At 56.3% G+C, this 27,121-nt stretch overlaps 2 protein-coding genes across 6 annotated transcripts in view; one reads left to right on the forward strand and one right to left on the reverse strand.

Annotated features, from left to right (window-relative positions):
* GNB1L (G protein subunit beta 1 like) overlaps positions 1 to 836 on the forward strand; it is a 64,932-nt gene extending 64,096 nt beyond the window's left edge. Inside the window, exon 8 of the mRNA XM_066365365.1 lies at positions 268 to 836. Within this exon, the coding sequence (XP_066221462.1) occupies positions 268 to 519 (252 nt within the window). The 3' untranslated portion in view covers positions 520 to 836. The remainder of the gene's footprint in view (positions 1 to 267) is intronic.
* Positions 837 to 5,921: 5,085 nt separating this feature from the next.
* Positions 5,922 to 25,867, reverse strand: TBX1 (T-box transcription factor 1). 5 transcript variants are annotated; one of them, XM_066365362.1, is made up of 9 exons: positions 25,773 to 25,867; positions 25,013 to 25,132; positions 23,394 to 23,760; positions 21,308 to 21,409; positions 20,288 to 20,459; positions 19,606 to 19,761; positions 18,926 to 18,993; positions 18,746 to 18,846; positions 17,521 to 18,394 (listed from the first exon to the last, which is right to left on the reverse strand). In XM_066365362.1, exons 2-9 carry the CDS (start codon positions 25,044 to 25,046, stop codon positions 17,931 to 17,933), a joined length of 1,464 nt encoding a protein of 487 aa, XP_066221459.1. In that variant the 5' UTR covers positions 25,047 to 25,132; positions 25,773 to 25,867; the 3' UTR covers positions 17,521 to 17,930. The 5 variants fall into 5 exon arrangements, with proteins under 5 accessions (XP_066221460.1, XP_066221459.1, XP_066221458.1 ...); XM_066365361.1 differs by having other exon boundaries at positions 25,674 to 25,854; XM_066365359.1 differs by having other exon boundaries at positions 25,552 to 25,854.
* Positions 25,868 to 27,121: the final 1,254 nt, after the last annotated feature.

The raw sequence follows: 27,121 nt of genomic DNA on the forward strand, positions 1-27,121 counted from the left end.
GTGGTGGCTCAGGGGCTCGCTGACGGAAGGACCTGATGTCCTCCATCATAACCCGAGGGTTGGGCCAAGGGCAGAGGTCAGACAGCTTCCCTTGGCAGGCCTGCTCCCGGTCCCCAGGAGGAAGGGGTACGTTGTAGGAGTGCGGCCGTCAGAGCAGCCCACATTTCCACCTTTTTCCAGCTTCTAGATAGGGGTGTTTGTGGGTAGGAGCCTCTGACAGGTCTGAGAAACCACCTGATGGTTCTTCCGCCACTCTCAACCTTGTAGGTGTGCAGAACTCATGAACTCACCAATCCTGGGATCTCTGATGTCAAGATCCGGCCTGACCGAAAGATCCTGGCCACTGCGGGCTGGGACCATCGTGTTCGCATATTTCACTGGCGGACAATGAAGCCGCTGGCCGTGCTGGCCTTCCACAGCGCTGTTGTTCACTGCGTGGCCTTTGCTGCTGATGGCTTGTTGGCTGCAGGGTCCAAGGATCATCGCATCAGCGTCTGGTCACTCTACCCACGTTCTTGACTTGCCCACTCCTTGTTTTGGACACCCAGAGGGCAGAGAGCTGGCGCCTATACTTCAGCCTAACCCAGGCGTGTAGAAATCATACCTCAGGACCCCTGAGGTCAGCCTGTCACCGGTTATCCTCCTCCATTAGGAAAAGAGCTTAGCCATGGAGTCCTCGCATTTTGCACAAGGCTTGTTTTCTTTGGTGACATACAGTATCTGTACAGTAGTAACTGTGCGATTTACAAAGAAGAACTGGGCACGACATCTGGGCATGTGTGGCCTGGGCAAGAGGACAGCCTGGGGGTGCTTTACAGTAAACTTAAAGTTGCAAACCTGCAGACTCGAGGTATGACTTCTCCAGGCCAACTTCCCTGTTTCCCCCAGGGGTTGAGCTGAGTCATCCTTAGACCCTCTACAGGGCAGGGCAGTCAGCCCCCATCCAACAGGGAGTACTGAGTGTGGTCCCCAGCACCTGTCGACTCACATGGCTCCTCACCCTAAGGAAGCGAGGAGCTCCTGACGCACAGTGGTGAGGCTGAGACACAGAAGGAAGTGACTGGCTCCTAGGCAGCAAGGCAGAAGGAGGGCGCTGAGGAGGGGCAGCAAAGGCAGCTGGGCAGAGGGAGCCCATGGTGTGGAGCCAGGCCAGACACAGGACTAGTAGGAGGAAGAGCCACCCCAAAGAGAGCGAGGACAAAGATGGCAAAGGTCCATGGCCAGGGTGGCTTCTGGGCGAACACACAGAAGCATTATGTGAGACAGGCCAGGCCTCCTGGCAACCCAGGCACAGCTGCAGCTGGCACCACACACACTGGGCACCTGGGAACGAGCAGGCAAACCAGGCAGTGCACCCAGAGTCCGCTCTCTCCCGTGTGTGGCCGGGCCCCACCATCAGGGCATCTTTGCTAAAGCTGGGTCATTGATAGGGAAGAAATAGGATTCTTAAAATTGGGGTGAGAGCTGTGGCAGATCCTAGCAAAGCCAGGGGCCTCAGACCCCTTCATTCCGCCACTTCTTTGCTAGAAGAGGCCCCTCTGGGCCCTGACTGAGGGGGTTAGCCTTGCAGGACACTCAGGATCCTCAGCCCCACCCTACTTTGCTTATAATTAGACTCAGGTCCTAGCAGGCCCCCAAGGGTGAGGTACAAAGTGTGACCTGTGAGGAGGTGGCTACGCTCCAAAGAGCTGCATGGTTCTCCCACTTATGTAGGAGAAATCTGGACAACACGTGTGGGATCCAGGTGGCAGGAATATGAGATACATCAGGCCGAATCCATCGAAACAGGTCCACTAACAGGATCTGGACTTGATGCCACAGCTCAAGGGATTAGAAAGGCCTCGAAGGTCTTGTTGGTAGTTTGAAACATGGACTACAAGGCAGGTACACTAAGTAGGGTTGAAACGCCAGCACCACTTTGGGGTACCGTGGGGAGGGGGGCGTCTGAGGGCTTAGGGAGATTCGGGTATTCTAGGCAACTTATCCCATGATTCCTGCTCATCCACCGCAGGAGGCTCCAGAGGACGTGCGTTTTCCCATGACCGTGAGTAATACATCTGTGAGGGGGCCCAGCATCCTTGAAGAAATCTTCAGTCACTTCTCTGAACAGGACAGAAACGACAGTGGGAGCTGCTGCCACACAACAGAGACCTCTAAATGGAGTGGCTTCCTGGGGTGGCAGAGCCTACTGGTAGCGCTCAGTTGCTTATGAGAGGCAGGGCATGGTTGTTGTGGTGGCTGGTGGAGTCATAGCCCCAGTCAGCAGTCTGACTCACAGAGGGACAGGCATGGGCTGGTGATCGTGGGTCCCTGGAAATATCATTGGGGGCAGCCTGCTGAAGTCCGACTTGGTCCACAGGAGAGGAGGTGCTGCGGATGTAGGAAACAAGCATCTGACCTGGGCCATTAAAACAGGTCAACCCCTCAGTCACAGACATGGGCCCCATGAGGAAAAGCCCCACCACACTGCCACCAATATGCTGGTCTTCCCCCAGCCTCCCCCAGGGGCCTATGGCCACTTCCCAGGAACTGAGTGCCGAACCGGGAAGGTTGCCCTGATCCTGAGCTCATGGCTCTCCCAGGGCAGGGATGGGCCTTCCACGCTGGCCCCATCAGATAGAGCTGTTACCAGGTGTCTTCTAGCACCTTAGGCAGGGACCAGACTGGCCCCTAAGTGTCCCGTAGCTGGGTCGCCCAGATATTAGAGGACGCATCCACAGGGATTTTCACATCATGAATGCCAGTGAGTAGTAGCTGTTTGGGCTGCAGCAATCTAAACCTCACCAGATGTGAGGGAAGGTGCCAGGAAGCCGTGCTGTGGGCGCTCCTCACAGGGAGCTGTCGGGTGAGAAATGATGGAGGGTGACCTCACCAAGCTGCAGCCCGGCCACGGCTCCCACAAGAGGCCACATGCTGGGCAGTGACCATAGTCTGTCGGGGCCACCTCTGGACAAACTTCATCTGCCTCAGCTCTGTGGGAGGCGCCTGCCCACTCACATGGCTGGCAGCAGCAGGTGCCAGCCTGCAGAAGGTCGTTTCATGAGATGAACCTCTGTTGGTCCTGCCCACGGCCAGGCTCTCGAGCCTCACACGCACCCCTGACCTCCAGCAAAGCTTCTGCAGCCATTTCCAGAGACGTCCAGGCTCCAGATACTGGACCTGAGATGACAATGGCCATGTTTGCTAATGCAAAACAGCAAAGAACTCTGTCAGACAAGGCACCAAATCCAACTGGCTTTCTCACAAAAGCAAAGCCATGAACACATGCGAAGGGCAAGTGGCAATGTCCCTCCTTGGGTGCTGGGGAGAATGGGGCTGCACAGTGGACATACTGCCACAAGGAAGGTTATTCTGTGCCCTCAGAGCCCTGCTCGAGCCCACTGCCGTGTGGGGACACCCCAGCGGCCATCCTCTCTCAGCTTGGACTACAAGGTGCCAGGCACTGGGCTGGTGCAGCCTCCGGAGGCTGTGAAACTGGGTCGGGGCTGAGGGTATGTGCTCTTGCCCCTGTTTAAGTCCATGTCATCAGCTCATCAAGAACCTTGATGACTGTCCTTTGGCAGAATCACTGTATTTACAAAAAAACCCATGGAGGTGTGTTACGGACAAAGGGACAGGGTATCGCAAGTCAGCATGCAGTGCTTCCAGAATGCTGAGGTGAACTGTGTGTGTTGACTGCCAGCATACTATGCCTAGAGATTGAAGAGGTGTTGGTGACACAGACCCCATATCCATAGCTGGCTCTTGCCTCCATGTTGAAGGCACAAGCAGAGGCACACAGAGCATCGCGGGTAGCTGACTCAAACTGGGCTCCGGGCTGTCCGCCTGATCATGTGTTTGGTGAGCAGTGTCCCGGGGACATCTTGTGGCCGAATCTCAGTGTATGGGGGCCAAATCGGGCTGTGACAACCCTGCGAACCCTCTGTGCCTGATGTGGCCCTCCTCCGTGCATAGCGGGGCCTTGAGCTGAGTCTGGATGGATAAGGAGGCGGGTTCCTCAGCCTCCAAGGCTTAATGGATTTCACATGGAAAGACTGGTGACTGAGGATTTTGTTTACTCAGCTGAGCCACCTAGAACAGCAGTGACATGAACTGTACTAGAAAGGTTGGCATCCAAACCAGTGGGTCCCTCCAGGTTTTCCTCTGGGTCCCACTTCTGCACCCACTGTGGGACCTGCAGCTTGTGCCACACGGCCTCTGCAGCAACAGAACCTGGGCCTGAACAGACTCGAACCTCCCACGCCATAAGGGGTGGGCCCTATTCCAGACACCCAGTCTGGGAAAGGTGCTTCATGTTTGTAAAGCTTCACATTTTCCTTGTCACATCCCAGGGCCAAGTCCTTCCTCACCCCTGACTTAGTTCCAGAAGCTGACTGAGCTCCAGGAGCCAGGTATGCAGGGGCACTGCCATCTTCCAGCAGGTGGGCGAACCCCTTGGTGGAAGGCTTTAGCCAGATTCCCTGACCATCCAGGGTGGGCTGTAGAGTAGACACAGGTGCTGTCCCTGCATCTCTCACTTAGGACAGGCAGGTGCTCTGCAAACAGGAGCCTCTGTGCAGCCGCATGGTTGCTCCTCACCGGAAGGCCAAGTGTGCTCTCATGGTCAGTCCCTTTGACGTTAACTTTGGGCCCTCTATGTTCTGGGGATGGCTTCTTTATTTCCTTTACATGAATGTTTATAGCAGCTTTATTCAAAACTAGAAACAACTGGCCCTGGCCTGTGTCTCAGTGGATAGAGTGTCAGCCTAGCATATGGACATCTTGGGTTCAATCTCTGGTCTGGACACCCAGGCGAAGCAACCATCTGCTTCTCTCCCTCTTCTACTCCCACAGCCAGTGGCTTGATTGGTTTGAGCATGGTCCCGGGTGCTGAGGATAGCTCTGTTGGTTTGAGCACATCAGTTTCAGGCACTAAAAATAGCTCAGTACTAGAGCATCAGCCCCAGACAGTATTGCCAAGTGAATCCCAGTCGAGGTGCATGCAGGAGTCTGCCTCACTATCTCCCTCCCTCTCACTTTAAAAACAAAACAAAAGTAGAAACAACCAAAATATCTATAGGCAGATGACTGGAGATACAAACTGTGGTCCGTCCATACCATGGAGTTCTGCCAGCCACAAAGAGGAACTTGGCTAGACCCTCTGGAATGGGGTGGAAGGTGCAGTAATGGGCATTCTGCTGAGGTAATCATGGGCCAGACAACTCAGCACAGCTTGGATCTGCCCCAGACTATTTAGGGTGTCTGCCCTAATGGGGTTGCATGAGGTACCCCTGGGGCAACGCCCTCGCAGAAGCTGTTCTAGGCATGGCCTCACTGTACTTTGAGTAGCCCACTGGAGCTCAGGCAGAGGACAGTGGGAGGCTTCACACTCCACAGCAAAATTTTCTCTAGTCTCCATTTTACTATGGTACAATAGGCCTGCTTTTCCTTTTGGTGTTTCCACACCCTGGGCTCAGTACAACCAGCCATGTCTGTCTGTGGCAATTGGGTGGCTTTGCAAAATCAGCCCCATGATTTCCCCCCTGGTTCCAAAATGCTTTTCCTGGCTACTTTGGTTGTTAACATTCTTTGGGACTTAAATTTAAACACTGCTTCGCTCAGGAGTCATAATTTCACACAGTCCACAGTGGCTAAACCATGATGATTCTGTTCCATGGACATCGATCTCATTTTACCAGTAGTCAGCCACTTACTGTGAGTTGCCAGGACCTGGGAGAAGACTGCGCGGAGGTGCCAAGTGGAGGAAACAGCTGGGGCAGAGTCCCAAGTATCTCCAGGACGAGCATGAGGGGACATGTTGGACAGGCATCACTCATTATCGTCCTTGGGTGCCCTTGCACCCTGAGCAAGGCATTTCCAGTCCAGCCCCCCCCCCCCCCAGCTGAGAGACGCAGAGTTCGTTCACCTGTCGCTCACAGTATCCCTTATTAACTAACATTCTTTCAGATCTTGGTGAGGCTACTCACAGCCAGAAAAAACATATTTGGGAAGAGCAGTCAGTTTCTCGTGTGCGGTTCCAGCTCTGGTCAGTGTGTTCTGCGGTCCTATCCTTACTGGAATGCAGGCACAGTGTGGCCGGCGTCTCTGCTTGGGGCCTTACAGGTGCAGTCGAGTCAGTGGCATGGGTGCCCCTTCCAGCTCTCATGGTTGTTGGCAGAATCCAGGGCTCTGTGTTGTAGGACTGAGGCCCTTGGCTCCTGGAGGCCCAGCCTCCTCACGGCCAGCAGGAGTGGCCTTAGGATGTTGCATGCAGTGATTTTCATGACCCAAGGTGGGATTTGGATGTTCTACCACAAAGTCAAAGCATCTGTGGTTACTGCCTCCAGTGCAAGGGAAGGGGCCCTTCTGATCAACAGGACAGCTGGGGCCGCAGCAGGTGCCACTTCCAGCCCACATCCTCTGGAAGATAGGCAGTTGTATAGGGAGACAGAGAAGGCTCGGGGGTCCTGGCCAGCAGCACAGGCAGTGAGTGGCCCAGCATGTGCGCCTGGCAAGAGAGTGCATCGGAGGACTGCTGCCGACCCTCTTCCCGCCCTGTGTCTGCCCTGCAGGGTGGGTCCCGCAGCCATCCCCCCAGCCGGTGTGCAGCACTTACTCAGCATCCTGCTGCTGGTCAGGTTCCTCTCGGGCAAGCTGAAGGCCAATGGCAGATCAAGCAGTGAACAGGCACACAGCCTGAGATCGTCAGAATTCGCCGCCTATTCCTGTGCCTCCTGAGTTTCACAGATGGGACAATGTCAGAGAGCCATGTGCTCTAGAAATAGGCAAACCAGCCTGAGTGTGGTGGTGGGTGATCCCAGGGAGCCGGATGCTGAGGACAACCCGAGGGAGGAAGGACCCGCACGGGTGCAGCCGCCTGGGAGACCTCGCCGTGCTGGCTCAGCAGGCTGGCTGTATGCTGACGTGCACTGCGTGTCTTTACACTCCTGAGTGAGTGATGTTCAATCAGGTGTTTCCCACCTGTGTCTCTGCCAAGAAGCCACAAAACACCCTCTGCACAAAAGGACTGTTTGCACAAAGGAAAAACATTCCTTCAGGGGGTTCTTTAGAAACGCTTGATACTCAACTAGCTATAACTTCATGGGAAAGCCTGGTGTTAAAGACAAGCTGGCACAGACGAAGACCTTGAATCTGAGCTTGCCGTGCACCTGTGCTTCGGTGCAGACAGCCCACCTCCCCATCCTGCAGCCCACATCCAGCCTGCGCCCCCTCTCCTGCAGCATCTCTGCCTGTGCTCTGGTTTTCATGCACGTTGAGACCAGCGCAGCCCTGCCTAGACTCTGCTCCCCACGCCAGAGAGCAGCATCATGGTCCTCACACCAGCTTGTCCGGAAGGCCCCTTAGGAGTCAGACAGGAAGGAAGCACCTGGCCGGGTGGAGCTAAGCAAGATGCAAAGGGCAAGGCAACTGCTGCTGAACAGGGCTACAGGGCAGACACACACCTGACACACCCAGACAGGTGCCCACCAAAAGGAGTTCCCAAACCATGCCTGCGGAATCCATGTGGAAAAGCATCTGAGTAGGAGATCCAGCTGCATACCATAGGCAGTAGGACATGCCCACGTGGTGTGATAAACAAAAAACTTACTAAATACTCATGGCTAGCACCCAGCTTGGGCTCTCAGACCCTTGGAGGAGGTCAGGAAAATACAGCCTGTGTGTCATCAACAGCCACACTTGCGCCGTGATGTTTGAGACCTTGGACCCATAAAGCCAAAAATATTCACTAGCTAGCCCTTCACAGGAACAGTGTGTTGCTCCTGCCTTAAAGGATAACTGCTTCCGGGGCACGGGCAGACGTGGGGATCTTGCTGCTGTCACAAGTCCAGATGTGTTCAGAAGCAGTTGAGGGTCAAGTGGTCGCCCACACAGGCCTGGGATGCATGAGGCATCAAGGTGACAGTCACTGTCATCAGTTCCAACAGGCAAGACTCTAATAATCTAAAAATTCTCTTAGACACTCAGATAAGAAAACTTACCAAAAAGCGTACCAGGAAGGTATTATAATAAGGCCAGTGTGCCTGGAGACTGCAATGGTCTGAAAGTTTGTGTCCCCCCAAATCCGTAAGTTGAAACCTGACCCCCCCAACCCAGGTCATAATATTAAGAGTTGGGGCCTTTGGGAGATGCTTAATTCAGGAGGGTGGAGCCCTCAAGAATGGGAGTAGGGTCCTTATAAAAGAGTCCTCAGCCCTGGCCAGATAGCTCAGTTGGTTAGTCATCCCAATACGCAAAGGTTGCAGGTTCAATCCCCAGTTAGGACACATACAGGAACACAGATAGAGGTTTCTGTCTCTCTTTCTCCCTTCCTCTCTCTCTAAAATCAATAAATATATATATTTTAAAAGAGATAGGGAGAGGGAGACCCCAGAGTGATTTCTTCTCTCACCATCCGAGGACATGGAAAGAAGTCAGCCATCTGTGAACCAGGAAGCCAGCCCTCACCCAACACTGACCCAGCCTCCAGAACCATAAGAAGTAAATTTCTGTTGTTTATAAGCCACTAGTCTGGTATTTTGTTATAGCAGCCTGAACAGACTAAGACAAGATGCTTACATTTTTATTGTTTAATTTATATTTTAAATTTATTTTTTTATCGGGGTAACATTGGTTTATAACATTATATAAGTTTCAGGTGTGCAACATTATAATAACATCTGTATGTACTACATCATGCCTACCACCAAAGTCTAGTTTCCATCTGTCACCATAAAATTGAGCCCCTTTACCCATTTCACCCTTGTTTTTTAAAAGACTTGGAATAGTAAGTAATGTAGATGTTTGCTCTCATCCTGTTGCAGTTATCTATTGCTGCATAAATAACCAGTCCAACTTAGCCTCTGTGCACGTGGAACCCATGGGTCAGCAAACCTAAGGGGCTTGCTGGATGGTAGGGTCCCACGGGGAGTCCCAGCGATGCAAGCCCCTCTGCGTGGCTTCCCAGCACTGCACTCTCAGGGGAGTCAGTCTTCTTATGTAGGTGAGGCTCCAAGAGTCCATCCACTGAGCCAGGTGGGAGCCCAGAGCCCTGTTTGCCCAGCCCTGGTATCGGGAAGAGGCCATAGACCCCAGCTCGTGATGGAGGAAGGTCAAGGTGTTTGCAGCCTTTACAAATGAAGCTCATCCTGTGTCTCTCTGTGTTACAAGAAAACAATGACCACAGACATCTGATACTCCAGAGCTGGGGGGAAGGAGCTGGGAGCAGGGACGGTGCACCCAGTGCTCCTGTCATTAGCAGGTGGGAGTGTCCAGCCACCCACTCCCACTGGCCATGCACACAGCACCCCCCCACACACACACTCAGCCTTGCTGGGTGTGACAAAATGCTCATAAGGAAGGTTGCTCATCCCAACACATGAGGGTCGTATCTCCAAATAACAGAACAGTGGGTCAGGACCTCCCATGCACATGACACCTAGAGACTCCCTCATCACAGGGAGAGAAGCCAAGGGTCAGAAACTGAAAATAAATATGAAAGGCGGGGCTATAGTTAAGAGTTCCTCAATCTATAGAGAAGTTTTGTTATAAAGAAGGGCTCAGTCTAGGGCCAGGAGGCCCAGCCTCACTCAAAGGCAGCACCAGGCTCCCTGAAGTGCCTGACCCAGCACTGGGTTTCCAGTGACCTGGTCGGCAGGCTGAGCCTGTGGGTGCTGAGAACTCATGTAAGAAAGAATGAGAAGCAATCTAGAGAGAACCTAAAATTAGTGCTTTCAGAACCAGCTGTAATGATTCTCATATTATGTGTGTGTGTTCCCTAAGATGTCAGGACATTTTTAGAATTGATATGTTAGACTTAATCACTTTTGTTAAATATTTAGAAGTGTTTCTAATAAATCTGCAACCAATATTTGAACATCAGAGAAACTTTGCTTTGTGGTAGCCATAAGTTTTGATTTATCAACTGAGTTGGAGTGGGACTACATAGAGAATTATTACACAACATACAATTTATTAATCTTGAGAATTCATTGAATAACTGGTTTTTGTTTTTTGTTTTTGGAAATTTCAACCTGGCTTCAACATTAAATACCCCAGGCCCAAAGTGTTAAAAGGCTTGGGAACAAGCGGTCAAGGTTCTGAGGTATGTGCTACTGGACACCCAGAGTTCACAGCTGCTTGCCTAGAACATGGCGGTGACAGTTCCAGATGAGAGTGGACAAAGCGTTTACAAAATGTCTCTTTTCCTTGTAGATGAGACAGATGTGGAGAGTCTGAATGTGCAGATGGGCAGAGAACTGGACTCTGTTGGGGTCCACGGCCACTCCGGGGATGCTCACGACAGCACACACCTTTCCTCCCCCTGACCCATGGAACCTGACATCACTCTCACCTACTTGGAAAAGTAAAGAACAAAAACATGCTGCTTTGCTAATTGAGAATAACAAATTCTAAAACTATTTCCAAGACACCATTCAGCTTAGTTAAAGGGGCCAAAAGGGAGGAGAAGGGAAAGAACTGACACACCAGAATGGGGTCCAAAAAAAGAAAAGAAAAGGAGGGGCGAGAAAGGGCGTGGCAGGTTCTTCTTTTGTGAGAGCATAGCTTCAAATTCAGTAACATTCACTCCTTAGTAGATGGTTGTGTGAATGGTGATGACTTACTACCACCCGGTGACACCCTCCCGCCCTTTGCAGTGGCCCCCTGCCACAGCCTGGCTCGCACCGGTCCGGTCCATTCTCTGCAGCTTTGCCTCTTCAGGTGCCCATAGATGGACTCCCACAGGGAGTCTAGCTAGCTGCTCCACTCACCTGCCACAGTTGCCATCCACCCAGGTTTTGTTCCTTCCTTTTCACTGCTGGGTCCTGCTCTGCAGGTGGAGGAACCACAGTGTCTACCCGCCCACCTGCTGAGGCACACCTAGCCTGTTTCCTGGTTCTGGCAACACCTGCCGCTGTTGACATTCCGGTGCGAGTCTCTGCTTCCATTCATTGTAGGTAGATGTGCTCACTTGAAGCTTCACCCGGCCAATTTAATCAAGCACAATTCAACATTTTGAGCCCAGTGGTTGTCCCTGAGAAATGGCTCCTCTCTCTAAGGCAGCAGTTCTCAACCTGTGGGTCGTGACCCCGGCGGGTGTCGAACGACCAAAACACAGGGGTTGCCTAAAGCCATCGGAAAATACGTATTTTCCAATACCGCTGCTCTAAGGGTTACCCTCAAACGCAGGAGATCCCTTTCCTGAACAGGGTGGCAGGTTGGACTCACCCACAATGTGGTCTTGCTTCTGTAGAACCTGTCCTGAGCCCCTCAATCCCTCCCCAGGGAGCATGCCAGCCACTGCCACCACCACCGAGACCCTGGCAATCCTGGTGGGTGTCATCTGCTCCTCCCTGCAGGAACATGCTCTCTTTAGAGCAGAAACTGTCTCAACAAATACAGATGCTTCTCAACTTCTGGTGGGGTTACATTGCAATAAACACATTGTAAATTAAAAATGTTGGAAATAAAAAATGCACTTAATACAACTAACCTCCCAAACATCAAAGCTTAGCGTGGCCTACCTTAAAGTGCTCAGAACACTTACATTAGCCACAGTTAGAGAGCCCATTGCTGTTACCCAGCACTCTGAGACAATATCACACTGCATATTGCTAGCCTGGGAAAAGATCAAAATTCAAAGTGTAGTTTCTATAAGAGTGAACAAACATAGGGACCAGAAAGAGCCCTATCTCCCTGGAGTCAGTGGCCAAGGAAGAGCACAGACCTTTCACTGTGAAAGCCTCGGATCTTCCAGATATTTTCAGGGGCACTAACGCTGCACTCCATGAAAACTCACTCCATCCACGCTTGCCTGGCACACACCTGGTTGGGCACCAGCTGCACTGGACTTGGAGGGACTATCTCCCAGGGGTCTTGACCCCCACACTCAGGGCTGTCACAGCTCCCTGAGGGCATGGGACCCACTGCTTGAGCTGAGGGCTGGACTGCCTGCCTCACAGGCAAGTCTGGGTCCCTGGACACTGGGGAGGCTTGTGGAGAGGGCCCTGGGTGAACTCAGTCTGGTGGGAGTAGAACTAGGAGAGTGGCTCCATTGGAGGGGCTCCTGCTCATCTAGCTGCCAGTCAGCTACACACCAGGCAGGACGCGGGGCTCAAAACACACCTCGGGGACAAAGGAGTCTCAGCACACTAAGGTATACAGGAAAGAGACCTGTGTCCCCAGCCCATGACCCGAGTCTATAGACTGTCCCTTAACACAAAGGAGGGCAGGGAAAGGTAGCTCTGCACTGAGCCTGCCATGCTCTCTGGGGACATACTACCAGCTGGGGAAAGGTCCGAGCTGTGGCCATGTGCAGCCAGGCAGCCTTCGGGGGCCCAAGTGCCGTGGCCTCTTCCTCGACAAGGCTTCCGCTAGCCCTGGCTGCCATCACCACCTTCACTGTGATGAGGTCACAAAAGAGGTCATCCTGGGGAAGAATTTAGAAAACACCTTCTGGGATAAAAAGTGTGTTTGGAGATGGAGAAAAAAAATCAAGCTAGGACTTGAGGCTAGGGTGATACAGAGGAGCAAGGAGGGGACAGGGAGGATGGGGGTGTGCATCCAGCCATGCGGGCAGGGCTAAGGTGGGGCAAAGCTCGGGGACTGGGGCCTGAGGAGCCGGATCCTGATTTGCAAGGTCACCCAGGGTGAGATGCCAACACCCAGGGTTGCTCCTGCTGCCCCCCCCCCCGGGGGGGGCTCAGCAGGCACATAATACGTGACTGGAGGAATAACCGAGTTCCTGCAGTCTGGGCCCCATCAACTGCAAGGTGCACCACCTGCTTGAGCCCCCAAGGAAAAGGCCTCAGGTTACATACACTGTGAGCCCCTTGGATACAGACCTGCCCGACTTCAGAGACGCTGAGGTGTGAGGCACTCCAGCAGTCTCAGAATCGAGACACAGTTGACACACCCCTCATGTGTCCCTGAAGGGGGTCTGTGTGGCTGGAGCAGCCCTGGTGAGCCCAGGGGGGAAGAAGCGGGTGGCAGTCATTGGAAGGAGAGGATTAGGTGCTTACTTTGTGCAATTGAAAACTGATAGATAAAGGATGTCTACAATGCCATTCCTCTTTATAATTAAGAAGATAATTTAATTACTGCTATTAAAACCTAAGCTTCTCCCCCACATGAGCTGCTTTTAACAAAATACCTCTGGTTCGCCTGTCTCCCACACGCAGACCTGGCAGCAGTTAAATAGACGCGGAGACTCCAAGCTTCATCTCATGAGCCATCTGGTTTGAAGTAGTGCGACAAGCAGGAAAGGGAATCGAATCAAAGGCACGGCTGTGTATTTTTTTTAAATACAGAAAATGTGTGAGGTAGACCAGGAAACAGCCCTTTCCTCCCCTCTCAGGTCTGGGTGCCGCCACCAGGCAGCAGGGCCATGTCCCCCACCTGCTCCCTGGCTGAATACAGAGATGATTTTGAGGGGTGAGAGCAGCTGGGAGGAGGTATGTGGGGTCAGGATGGGCAGACACATCAGATGCCCGCTTCCCTGCACACAGGGGTCAGCACCACAGCATTCAGGGAAAATCGAGGCACAGGCCCACTGGTTAGTGAGCATACTGTCTCTCGCACCCAGCTCCAGGTTGGCCCGCACTCCTGCCAGCCCTGGAATCATCCCTTTGGTCCTAGGAGAGGCTCCTCACCCCCACCCTCCCTCCGTCTGCCTGCACACTGCTCTGCTGGCTCTGCCCTCGGCAGCTGTGGCCCCGGGAATTCTCCCGGGCGCGGGTGCTTTGATCTGTAGCACACCTGGAGATCAGTGCCTCACGTTCACCCAGCCACAGTCATATGGGTCCCACACACTCTGTGGACTTCCCTAGCCGGAGGGAAGGGGGGCTGGAGCTCCCTGGGGCGGAGACTGAAGCCCTACAACACCCAGGGTCCCCCTCCCTCTCCACTCCAGGCTTCAGGCTCCCCTCATTCCATGGCCAAATTTCAGTGCACAGCCTCTGCACCCCAAATGCTTCCCAGGGGAGAATATAACCAGCCCCTCTGAGATGTTTGCTAAGAGAACTGTGCCCATGTCTGCAGCACCATACAGCTCCCTGGCATGCTTGTTTCAGATGCTTTTTCTTTGTCCCTGGAAAGGCATGCAATGTCACCAGCTTTACTTAAAGTGGCAATACAAGGGAAGTCCTAGTCCAGAGTGTCTTCAAACCAACCATGAGACTCTTCCATGACATCATTAGAGCTCCCGCATCTTGGCTTTTGTGAGACTCAACTGAGAGGAGGGGGCAACCGTGGGGCTTCAGGGTGCCTGGCACTTGATGCGTCCTTCAAAAATGCCAGTTGTTTGTGTTGAAACATCCTAACCAGCAGGGTAGTTTCCCAAGCCTTCCTGGGAGCTCGAACGTTTAAGTCATAGACGGAGGCTCCCCCGCTGAAAAGAGCGGTGCCCTGTCTCTGGGCTGGTCTCCGAAAACAGGGAGCTGGGTGCTGGGGTCATCCCACCACACTCCAGGTTCCTTGGGTTCCCTAGACCTTTCATGCGGGATCCACAAGGGTAAAGGGGGGAATGGACAGGCACACACCTTCTCCACTTAGTTTTACACATTGGGCATCTACTATTTTTTGAAAAGCCTCGAGGGTTAAGGAGTCTGAGGTCTCTGGACCAGAAGATCTCTGAAGACCTTTCTAGTCCAAACTTTTGTTCTCCTAAGTCCTGGCATCTGGACCCCTGAAGACAGCTGAGGAGCACGCTGTGAGGGCATCCAACAGCTGAGGTGGTGAGCCTATGAGGAGGCAGGTAGGACAGGACCTCAGGCTCTGCCCAGCACGGCGGCTCATAGAAAGGGCAGGCCAGGCATGTTCGCTGAGGAACCCAAAATGAGGGAAACAGAAGTGAGACCGAGAAGACAGTCACAGAAAGGAAGCTGCTGGGCCAGGTGCTTCACAAGGATTTCAAGGACTGTCCAGGGCAGATGCCTGCAGTATGTCAGCCCCATATGGTAGAACCTGCAGCTGTGGGTACTCACCACTCTGTTCAAGAATGAACAACTCAGAGATGACCCTAGTGCCTTTCTAAAATTTGGAGCCCCCAGTAGAAGCTGGGTAACCTGAACCAGCTCTTCCTTCACCACCTCCATGCCAGGACTCAAGGCAGGGTGACAACACAGCAACCTAGTGAGGCGACACACAGCCTGCGCACCGCAGGGCTGACCGGAGGAGCTAGCCCTGCCCTCAGTGCCAAATACTGAAACATCCATCCTAAAACAACCACGTGCCCTTCACAGGAGACTGGACACTGGTCAGCACCGAGAACTGCCAAGTGAGCAGCAGCATGGGACCGCCTCGCGACACACAGTAAAGCAGGAGCAGCCAGCCCAGGCACACTGCTGCACAGACCCATTTATGAGAGGTTCTCAGTTGGGCAAACCCATCTATGAGGCAGAGAAGAGAAACTCACTCCTTTGGGGGCTGTTCTCCAGTGCAGGGCGAGCCCTCATTTGCGTGTCCAGCACTCAGAACGTAACCAGTGAGGAACCCAGTGTTTAATTTTATTTTATTTTCATTCATTAAAATGTAAGTGCTAGTGGCCACCGTGATGGACAGCAGTGTGGTTCTCCATCTTGAGTGGTTTATGATTGTGGGAGAGGATCATATGCACAAGGATGGAAGGTGCCTGTACTGGCTGTGTCCTCTCATTTGCAAACACCAGGGACCATAATTAGTTCAGAGGAGCATTTCTCCTCACTTGAGCTTTGAAAAAAAGCAAAAGGGAGATCTCTTCAACTGAGGTTCTCACCTCCTGCCCTTCCCCAGTGCCCTGGGTATGGAGAGTGTGCAGAGAGGGAGGCCTGAGAATCATAGGAGGGGTGCCCAACACCTGGGGACACTGTCAACTGCAGGGCCAACCGCAGCCCATCACTCCTGCTGGCCTCCCAGGACAAGGAAAGGTGTGGGTGTCTCTGTGGTGCAAATTCAAAACAGGCTGCCCCCAGAGGGATATCTGCAGTGAGGGGTGGGCAAGTGTCTATAAAGGATGGGTGTCCTTGCCTGACCCATTGTGGCGCAGTGGATAAAGCGTTGACCTGGAACACTGAGGTCACTGGTTCAAAACCCTGGACTTGCCTGGTCAAGGCACATATAGGAGTTGATGCTTCCTGCTCCTCCCCCTTCTCTCTCTCTCTCTCCTTTCTAAAAAATGAATAAATAAAATCTAAAAAAACTTTAAAAGAAAAACAAAAAAGGATGGGTGTCCATAAAGGATGGGTGTCCATTAAGGATGGATGTCCAGAGCTTTCCTTATGATTGCATCCCAGAAGCTGTGTCCACTGAGCCTGCTGGTCACTTGAGTAGACAGATGCTGCAAGAGTCTTCATACCCTAATACTAGATGCCCTTGGAGGCTTTGGGCGGCCCTGGCTCCAGAATTCACCCCTCAGTGGCCCTGGTCACTCATTCTAGATCCACCACATGGGACCAATTCCTGCCATCCAATTTCTAAGCCCTTGGTCATTTCTCAGCTCCAGGACAAACACATCTGGGAAGAAAGCATCCAATCCAGGACAGACATCAGGAAATGCCTGGCCATGCCCTCAGAGAGGTTGGGAGAAGGCTGCCATTGCCATATGGCAGTGATTGCCACAAACACTGGGACACAACCTCAACCACTTGAATTTCCCGTTCATTTTGTATCCAAGTTAGTAGCTTTGACGTTGACTGGCTGTTAGCTTTTCCTGCCTGGACTCAGGAAGGGAGGGATCAAAGGGTTCCTCTGGCCCATCCCTGGTGTTGAGTTAACGGGGAGAGGTCCCTCACCACCTGGCCTGGGAAAAATGCTTTACAGACAGGTTTCAAGATGACTCATGACCACTGTCATTGTGCCCCCTGTCCAGGTCACTCCGTGGGGACACTCACAGTGAATAGAGTCAATAAACAGGGGGAAACGCAGGCCAGGGCTAAGGCCAGCCAGGGGAAATGCTAGGAGAGCAGAACTGCCTGTTTTTGTCTTTCCTTGATCGGAGTCAGAGCTTCTCCCTCTCCAATCCCCAGTGACAGTGTTCTGTTGCTACCGTCATTCCCAGCTTCCGTGGAAAAGCACGCAGAACTGGCATCGGTCCTGAAAATAGCGCCCCTCCCCCCCATAGGCCCAAGTCCTAGAAGAGGGACAACTGCCCATGTGAAGAATTTAAGTAAAAAGGCCGGATGCACACCTGTGGCTGGGCGGAGCCCTGGTACCCACAGCCTGAGGGAAGTTGGGGTGAAGCTATAAGGCTGAAGTGGGAAAGGGGCACGCGGGCAGGGCCGGGAAAAGCCGGGAGGGGGCAGTGAGAGCAAACCCGGACGGGCCGCTCGCCGAGGGGGCGGAGAGAGGACGAAGAGAGGCGTGGCCTGCAAGAAGCTCTGGAAAAGGGCTAGGAGGGCATTGCTGGGACCCCCGCTCCGCACAAGGCCCGACCCGCAGCCTGCGAACACTAAGGCTAGGCAGATCCTTAAGTTCCCGAGTCCAATGGACTCGCTGTGCCCGAGATCCCCGCGCGGTTTAACTATTCGCAAATAAATGGACACGCAGGCAGCTTCCAAAAAAGGCGAAACCGTTTATCAAGTCGTCGACGGCGCGGTATCTACAGTATCTACAAATATCTACACGTATCTACACCGCCTGCAGACAGGGCTCTCGAGTCGTCTACACTGCAATTGCTGGCAGGGCCCGGGGGCGACGCGGTCTCGCGGAGAACAATAAATATCACTTCCTTCCGCGCTGACCCGGCGCTTTGGCACTGGCGGCGCGGCCCGTGGCCCTCGGGGATGGGGGGTGGGGTGCGGGCCGCGGGCCGCGGTGGCTCTCGGGCTGGGGAATCAGGTCCTTCGACATCGTTTGGGCGAGTGTGGAGGACCCCATGGCTGCGAGGCTGGGAAAGGGGGTACCCGCGGTGGCCCGGGGCTGTGGCGCGTTCCCTGCCGGCCTCAGGACTGCCCGGGTCCACGAGCGGGGCGGCCGCGTTATCTGGGGCAGTAGTCGTAGGAGCCAGGCGGCGCGGCCCCTGCCGAGTACATATTGGCGGCGGCAGCGGCGGCGGCAGCTGCGGCGGCGGCAGCCGGGCTCACCGGGTGGTGGTGCGTGTGTGCGTGCGCGTGGTAGCCGTGGCCACGCAGGCCAGGCAACGGGTAGGGCGCCGGCCGGCTCTTGGCCCCGAGGTAGTGGTCATAGGCGGTAGCCGGGTACTTGTAGGGGTGGTGGTGCAGCGGCTCCGACGCACCGGACGCCTCCAGGCGCAGCTCGGGATGCGGAGGGCTGGGCCGGCCTCCGGGCGCGCCGGGCAGCGGAACGAGGCCTCCAGTGCCACCAGCCCCGGGCAACGCGGGGCTCAGCACGCGAGCCAGCAGCGGCGGCGGGGGTGCCGGGTCCCCAAGCACGGCCGGCCCGCCCGCATCCCGCTCGAATTCTCGCCGGGCTTCGGCCGCGTCTGCGAGAAGGGCCGACGGGTCAGCGCGGGGTCCGAACCGCAGAGGGGACCCTCGAGAGTCCCGCCGGCAAGAGGTGCAAGTCTGCTCCCGCCCTTTCCCTCCGAATCAGCCCGGGACTCCGGCCCTCCCCAGGAACACGCGCCCTCCGCGGGCGTCAGGGCAGGCGGCAGGGCGAGGCTCAGCCGTCGGGCCGGGCGGGCGAGTGCGCGCTTGCCCGCCGCCACGGCCGTTGTGCAAGCAGCGGGAAGGCCGCGAGCGCCCCTGAGGCGCAGGCAAGGCCGGGCGCAGCCGCCTCCCGGGGGCGGAGCGCACTCAGGGCCACGGCCCGGATTCCACGACCCCGGCCCTACCTTTCTCCGCGCCGTTGGGCTGCGTGGGGGAAGCCACCGGGTTCCGCGAGCGCGCAAAGGCGGTCATGAGCGGCAGCGCGCCGGGCCGGTGGTTACGGGGCCTGTGGGAGGGAGGCGGGCGGTGGGTCACGGGGCTCCCTATACAGGCGCCGGCGCTCGCTGCCTCCTCTGAGGACTCACCAGTCTTCGGGGTCGCAATCTCGGAAGCCTTTGGCGAAAGGGTTGCTGGCGATCTTGAGCTGTGTGATCTGAAGGGAAGAGGGCACTGAACAAGCGGCTGGAACCCATGAGCTGGGGGCCATCGGAATTCCGTGAAAAGTTGGGGAGTGTTAAGAGGGGCTCCCCTACACTCTTCTGCTGACTTGAACTGGCCCACAACTGCCCCTCCCCCACGGAGGTTGTGCCTCTCTCCCGTGCCGTTGTTTGCCGAGCCTCCTTTCTTGAAAGGGAACCCTTTAGGGGGCCCCAAGTGGTTGGGAGGGAGACCCTGCGCCCCTGGCTGGGATGGAAATGTGGTCACCTCCACCCCCATCCCGCAGTGGAGAAGAGCAAAGGGGCGCCCTAGGAATCTGGGTAAACCTCAGATCTGGCCCCTGATGGGGAGTTTCCGGAATGGTTTGGAAAACAAACTTTCAGGCCACATTGACAGTTACTGCTTGAGAGGTCAACCTGATAGGAGACCGGGACGTCCTGCAGCAGAGGGGTGGGAACTGCTTGAGGCCCTTGGGGGTAGGGCTGAATGCAGTTTCCTTCCACGGGGGTTCACAACTTTCAGGTCCAAACCTTCTGTTCCCCAGGCAGGGACTGAAAATTGCACCCCCTCCCAGAAGTGTTAAGGGTGTCAGTCCTCAGGGTCTCACCCTGTGGTTCTGGTAAGCAGTGACGGCAGTGAAGCGCGTCTCTTCGAACACGAAGGTTTTGAAGTTCTCCTCCGCATATTTCTCGCTATCTTTACGTGGGTCCACGTAGACCACATGGAAGCGGGGCTGATATCTGTGCATGGAGTTGAGAATAATCTGGAAGAGAAGGTGACAAGGTGGGGAGCTAGGAAATTGGCCAAGATCAGGATGGGCAATGAACGTTCCAGAGAACCTGGGCAAAACCCTTAACTCCCAAAATGAGGTCTGGCCATGGGGCCCAAGTAGAGGCTGTGACTGATTGGGGACCACTGGAAAAGACACTCTGAGTAACAAAAGATCGGGGCTTAGATTATTTTTCTCTTCATCCTCAAGAACTACTGCAACCCACATTACCAGACTGGATTCCGAAAAGCCTCTTGCAACTACCCCCACACAGTGCCTCATCCTTTCCAGTTAAAAACCTCCAGTGAAAGATCAAATAGGGCGAGGGAAACAAGGTGGCCCCCTCCAGGCCCAAGGTTCACCAGGCCTTGTGAGCCCACCAGAGGAGCCACCCTCCGCAGCCTGTCCGTCATCCACAACCCAAGCTACCCAAGCTCTACCTCAGGATCTCTGGTCAGCAGGGACTCCAGAGGGCCTGCAGGGGGTACAACATGGTAGCCTGGGGAAGGGGGTTGCTCACGTGGCCATTGTCGTCCAGCAGATTGTTGGTCAGCTTGAGCTTGTCAAAGGACACAATTTGCTTCATCCACTGTGCACCTTTGGCAGGTGAATCAGGGTGGTAGTGTACTCGGCCTGGAGTGGCAGGGTCTGCTTTCCCGGCCACCAGCCAGGAGGAGCTGTGGAAGGCGTACCTGGGACGGCACCGGAGCATGGGTCACATCATGTGGGGGTGAACTGAGAGGGCCTTCCCGAGTGAAACCCGAAAGTGCCTCTGATGAGTTTCCCCATCGGTGAAATCAAGGCTTCAGCTGCCACACAGGCTGGGAGCTTTTCCGAGGGGGATTGTAGAGAAAACAGAAAACTCCCTCCTGTCCCAATACACAAGACAGCAGGAAGCCGGGCACCGAGGAGGAGGAGGGTGGAGGGAGGCTGAGCTCCCGGTGCCACACACATTTCGCTGCACACGGGTCTGCCTATTCTGGGCTTCCCTGCCACTAGCTTCCAGAGTCACTCGCTCAGCAGGAGCCCGATTTGGCTATGCATGCTGCCTGGGGCACCGGGTGAACCACGATCTCTTTATTAATTGCTGTTAATTGTCCGAGCGCAACTAAGGCCCGCCCTGCGTAATCTCTCCCAGTCACCTCACCTTTTCTGCCCTGCTCCAGGGCCCAGCATTCCCTGGGGATAGGGGAAGGAGACAAGGTGCCCATGCTCACCTCGTGGGAGGAGATAGGAAAAGGGGGGCTGTGTGCTGGGGCTTGTCCCCCCACCCAGAAGTATGGGAGCTGCCTTGCGCCTACAGCTGGTAGGGAGGTAACCAGCCTGTGTGATCTCCTAAAGGGAATTCTGGAGAGTTTCTGGGGGTGGGGTGTAAGTCTAGAGTCTGACAGGGTGGGGACTGAACAAGGCACACAGGTTGGTGGGGAAGCTGGCACAAGTGACCACTCAGTTACCAATGTTGTGGGCCGCCCCCAAGACATCACCAGGCAGGGACCTGTGGCTTCCCAGATCACCCTTCCAGGTCCTGCTGGGCGCTCACCGGTAGCGCTTGTCGTCCACAGGCACAAAGTCCATGAGGAGCATGTAGTCGGCCATGGGGTCCATGCCGAAGAGCTTCACTTGGAAGGTGGGAAACATGCGCCTGGGGTGGCAGGGAGGCAGGGCACCTTAAGAGAAGGGCAGGGCCAACCCACCTCGCCCGCCAGGACAGGACAGTCTCTCTGCTGACTGCTGCGCATTGGGTTTGTTGTCCTGGTCCCTCCATCTCGTTTTTGCTCACTCAGCTGCTCTAACCCAACTAGGTCCATCCCTGCCTGGTCAAGGCAAGAGGAGCAGTCGGGCAACCCCCTGCTCACTTTTTTAAAACACAAAAAATGGCTAACTCAGTACTAGAGCGGAACCTCCACAGCCCAACCTCAGCCAGTTGCTTCCGCCACCCTTGCCTGTGTGGACCCAGCCTGACAACTGCCCAGCTAGCCTCTGCTGAAAACATCCCAGCAGCAGGACCCAGTCCCAGGGGTTGTCAGCCCTTGACGGAGCCATACCAGCTCGATCTGAGCTCCCGGCTCAAACAAAGTGAAACTGGGTTAGTCTGTGTGATTCTAAGCAGTCCTGGTTGCCCTTCAGAATGGGTCTGCAGCTGCTCTCCATTCCCTTAGTGAGGCTGAGGCCTTGGAGCCCATAACTCAGACTGTGCCCCGACTCTCAGGTCCTACCTCCTTCCCAGTGCTGCACTGATGTCTTCCTAGTTTTTTCGGGAACATAAAACATGCAAGTCCCCACCATAACCCCAAGACACAGCTACTATTAGAGTAGACTTGGTTTGTGCCTTCATGGTCCCTAACTCTGCTTCTCCTGGACTCCAACTTGATTACCAGATCGAGCTCTTGAAAGGGCATTATGCCACTTTAGGATGGGCCACTGGCTGTGGGCTGACCCTGTCCTGAAGGGCAGCAGTGCTAGCCGCTGTGCCCTGGAGCACAGCACTAGGCCTGGGCCCCCAGCCCTTCCTAGGGTTTCTCCTCACTCCCTGCTGATGGAGGGAAGAAAACGGATGCCACGGAGCTAGTCCCCCTGGACAGGCCTACCACCACCTCCACCACTGCCACTACCACCGCCACTCCACCTTCGCCTCTGCAGGCTGGAGGGTACTGCAAGGTACTGGCTTCTGGGGTGAAGCCTGGCTGGTGCCAAGGCCCTTGCTGGGCTAGGGTGGACCAGAGGCCAGGGCATAGTCCTCAGTGGGGGCCGTGTGCCCAGGACAGCAAGCAGAGCCTGAAGAAGACCCACGGAGCTGGCGCTAAGCACAAGCCCCAGGCTTCTCAGGGAGGACGGCCTCAGCAAGGAAACAGAAACCACGAGAAGGCTCTGCAAACAGGCCCTGAGCTCCCTTTGGCCAGGCGGATGCAGAGCTGGTGTCTCTGTGTGTACATTAGACACAGCCCGGCACTCGCCTTTGTCTGTTGGTCAAATCCGTTGCATCGAAAAACTTGTTCCCCTTCTTCTCTCTGGGCCCTTACAACAAATACAGGCCAATTGGAAGACGGCGGGCCCCAGCGGCAGAACCAGGCCCCACAATCACCCGGAATTTAGGCCTGAGAAAACTGGGCAGCAACCTCCACAGAACAGAACACACTGTTTTAGTCTTAATTCTCCCCTAAAATTTTCCAAACTATTGCCCAGTTGCCCCTCCTTAGCCGGGATAGACTGAAGAAGGGAACCAAAGACCGAGTTTCCTTTGAGGTGGGATCCACTGGGAGCCGGCTGGTGGCGAGGCCCCTCAGAGGCAGCTGCCTTTCCCCTAAGCCCGGTGTGCTCCGAGCTGGTCCGTTTCTGGCGACGCCCTGTCCTGGGGCTGCTGGTCGGGAGGCAGGTCCGCGGGATTTCTCTCTGCCGCCTTCCTGGCCTCCCGAGCCGTCCCCTCCGACTCGGAGCGCCAGGCGGCTGTCGCTGGAGCCGGGACGCGGAGAGCGAAAGAGCTTGCCCGCACCGAAAGGAACCGCAGGTGGCCAGGCCGCGCCCCCCACCCTGCTTCTCGGTCCCGGTAGCATGGATCGGGCCAAAACCCGCTGCCTGAGACCGGCGCCACGTGGGGAGGGTCGCAACAGGGAGAAGGGCTGCCTGACCTGCCAGCCTTGGTGACGATCATCTCGGTGCCCAGCTGATTGAATTCGTCCCACAGAGCCTTCATCTCCAGCTGCACGCTCACGCTAGCCACCTTCGCGTTCTTCTTCACCGGCGCCTTGGCGGCGGCCGCGCAACTGGCCCCAGGGCCCTCGGGCTCGGCAGCGGCACTGGTGGCAGCTCCGGCGGCCGGCGCAAACGGGTAGGCGTGCGGCGGCGGCGGGCCCGGGGCGCCCGGGGCGGCAGCGGCGCACGGGTCGTAGCGCGGCGGGGGCGGTTCGCGCGGGCCGTATGGGTCCGCGCCCGGCGACGCGGCGCCCGGGAAGCCCCCGGCGGCCCCCAGGCTGCTCAGGCTGCTGGCCGTGAAGGCTGCAACGTCGCAGAAATGCGAGAGCTGCGTGAGCCACGGGCTGGACACGGCGGAGATCATGACCCGCGGGCCGCCGCCGCCGCCCCGCCGCCGAGGTGAGCGCTACCCCGCGCCCCGGGCCGAGTGGCGGGCGCCGCGCCGCGTCCGGGGCCGCGCCGCCCCACATTGCGGGCCAGCCCCGAGGAGGCGCCCCGCCCCGCCCCGCCCCGCGCCCCCCCCCCCTGCCGAGACAATGCCTCCTCCTCCTCCTCTTCCCGCGCCCCTCCTCCGCCCCTTCCCCCTCCCCGGCCCCCAGCCCGCCCGCCGCGGCTGCTCGGCCCGGGCCCCCCGACCGCCCGGACCGGCTCCCTAGAGCGCCGGGCCCTCCGCAGCCCCTCGCTCTGCCGCCCTCCCGTGTTGCACTTCTCTCTTCTCTCTACAAGCTCTCCTTCCAGTTTGGTTTTTTGTTTTGTTTTGTTTTTACCTTTGTCCTCACCGTTTAAATTTTCCCTCCTATTCGTCTTTCCTTCTTCCACTATCTCTTTCGTTTTTCTTTATTTCTATTTTTTCTGCCTCGTCCTCTTTTTCTTGTTATGTTCCGCTCTATTCTTACCACTTTATTCTTCATCACTTTTTCAGTCTGCCTTTGCCGTATTGTTTCTGTATATCTTTGTTATTGTTTTTTCCTTCTTTTTAAAAAGTAAAAACTGAAGTTTTTTAATGACAATATTTCCTTTAGTTTCTTCTCTTTTGTTCTTACCCTCTTTATTTCTTTCGTTTTTCTCCTTTTGCCTATTCTCCTTTTTCGGGTTTTCTGTATTTTCTTCCCTTTTCTCAATTTCTTCTCCTCCCCAATGCCTCACCGTTTCTCTCTCCCTCCTTTTCCACGTTCTCTGAGTCTTGCATTCTCTTTTTGTACTATTTTCATTCCCATTCCTCTGAACTCAAGGCAACTTCCTGCGCCTTTCTCTGGTCCTCTCTCCTGTCCTTCACTGCCTCCACCTCCACTAGCCCTCCTTTGGGCCTGTGTGTAGCTGCATGCAGGTCTCTGCAGCTGGGTCCCCAGGCTGGAGGGTGCACAGGCTTTGGGCAGGATGCCTGCCCTTCCTTTGCCCCAGAGTTGAAGCTGGAAGCCTGGAGCCCACCTTGCCAGAGCTCCCCTCCCGCCCTCTCCTTGCCCTCGCCCTGCCAACCCTCTTTGCTTGGGTCCCGCGGCAGCAACGGCAGGGGGGCTGGAGGACAGGTCGCTGTAGCCGCAGCGGGAAGGCTCACCTTCCATGTCCCTGGTGACGGTGCTGAAGTGCATCCCGGCCGGGGACTCCAGCAGCCGGTGAAGCTTCACCCGGTCGGAGGACCCGGGGCCCAGGCGAGCGGTATGCTCTGCGGCCTCGGCTGCAACCAGAGAGGCGATGCTGAACGCGCTGGCCCGGGGAGACAGCGGGCTCCGCGCGTCCATAGGCGCCCGGCGGCCTAGCCGGCGCCGCCTCCGACTGCGTGCACCCAGCCGCACCGAGGCCGGCCCAGCCCACGGGAACCGGGGGCGGGAGCCTGCGGTGCCACTCACAGCCGTTAGCCCGGACCCAGGGGATTATGGCGTCACGGCCCCCCAACCCGGGCCAGTGGCAGCCAAGCGGCCCAGACCGGTGGGGCGCCCTGGGAGCACAGGGCCCTTCTGCTTTTCAAGCTCCTGGACCCTCGCCTCTGCTCCCAGGGACCCCCATGACCAGTGTCCCTTGAATATTCCACTGTTCCTGCGGAGACCAAGGTTCCCTTTGCCAGCCTCTACTGTTCCAGAGGGAAGGTAGTTATACCGGGAGTGCTCAGCCCCAGCCCAAGGCAGTGGGGCACCGAAAAGTACCGAGGGGACGCCTGGGCCCGGTCCTGCCCCTGCCCTCAGCCCCTCCTGCCTCCTCCTCCCTGGCTGCCCCTGCACCTGGGTGAGGAGAGGGCAGTTCGGGCTCCAGCAGGGCCTCGGTGCAGCGGGACAGGACCCAGCCCAGCAAATCTCCCTGGCCCCCTTCGGTTGGCTCACTGTTGTGGCTGGGGACCCCAGGCAGAGGGACACCGCCCAGGCTGTGCAGCCCGGGAGTCCAAGCGTCACGCGCACCCGCGCGCGCACCGCCCGCCTCTGGCCAGGACGCTTATACATCCGGAGGGTGGGCAGTGCCCGCTCCTCTGACCTCCCCACGCACTGCACCGGCCAGGCGCAGGGAGGGCCGGGGGCGGGGCCTGGACTGGCCGAGGGAGCAGAGGACACGTCGGAGTTCAAGCCTTTCAGTCCTGGTTGTGCTGCCCCTCGCTGCCACCCATTCCACACGCAGCCTGCCCGCCTGGGGCAGTTAGGCCCAACAGAGAGAGGGAAGGCCTCTAGGCCCAGGCATCCGGGATGAAAAGATTTGACTTGGCTTGTGCCTTTCCCCACCTACTGCCTCTGGGGCCTCCTCTGACCATATCAGACGTCCATGGTCTTCCTGTCCAGTGTCTCCCCAGCAAGATATGAAGCCTCCCTGCCTTCTAGGAGCCTCTCTGGCCTTGCACTAAGGCTCTGGCAGTCAGGGACTCCTTTCCAAGGCCTCTCTGCCTGCAACCACATCATTTGCCTGTGCTTGTCTGGATGGGGGTAGGGGGCAGACAGTTTGCTGACTCTCTCAGGGTTTTTACAATCCCAGGGCCTCAGACCCGAGGCTGCAGGGGGTACTGGCTGGAAGGTGGGGAGGGCACAGGAACTGGGGAGCAGGGATTAGGTTCCAGTGGGAAGCGACTTGCTCCTGGGCCTGAGGTCCAGGAGAGAGCTTGAGGCCAGAGTGCTGTGGGTGAGCATGCTGGATAGTGCTGTATGTGACTTCATGTACAATGAGCCCCTCCCTGCCCGCAGGCTTGTGGACTGTGGAGGGGAAGAGAAGTTGTTGCCAGAGCATGTCTCAAGCCCTGAGTGGTCCTTCAGGGCTGTGACAGTGACCTGTGGGACCTAGGGGTAGTACAGAGGGGATATGGGGACTAGCCAGACTTCCCTGTCCCTCCTTGTTGAGCAGGGCCAGCACACTGCTTCCAGGACCCCAGGAGGAGCTGTTTCTGATGCAGGGGGAAAGCCCAGCTGGGAGGGGGCATCAGTGGAAGCAGGTCGTGGTAGTGTTGTAGGGGGTGTGCCCAGTGCTACTGGTTCACACCCAGAGGTGTGCTTGGCTGTGTCATCGTGTCACCAGAGGTCCTTTTGCTGGTGGCTGCACCCACCTGCAGTCTATACATGGGTTCCCATATGGGGGTGCGGTGGGGTGGTCTCCTGAGTGTGGTTGTGCGTTACCTGGGATGCATGTTGTCCCAGCATATGGGGTGCCAGTGGTTGTGTCCTCCAAACTTGGGGGAGCCTTCCTGTGTATCTGG

The sequence above is a fragment of the Saccopteryx leptura genome, chromosome 2 (genome assembly GCF_036850995.1).
Source record: "Saccopteryx leptura isolate mSacLep1 chromosome 2, mSacLep1_pri_phased_curated, whole genome shotgun sequence".
Taxonomy (NCBI): Eukaryota; Metazoa; Chordata; class Mammalia; order Chiroptera; family Emballonuridae; genus Saccopteryx; species Saccopteryx leptura.

What these genes read in the sequence shown, in the direction of transcription:
- TBX1 (XM_066365358.1), bottom strand. Translation starts at nt 25,196, where the DNA reads ATGGACGCGCGGAGCCCGCTGTCTCCCCGGGCCAGCGCGTTCAGCATC. An exon ending in CGTCACCAGGGACATGGAAG is followed by an intron (nt 23,761 to 25,012) that starts GTGAGCCTTCCC and finishes GCGACGTTGCAG; the next exon opens with CCTTCACGGCCAGCAGCCTG. An exon ending in CTGCTTACCAGAACCACAGG is followed by an intron (nt 18,994 to 19,605) that starts GTGAGACCCTGA and finishes TCTTCCCTTCAG; the next exon opens with ATCACACAGCTCAAGATCGC.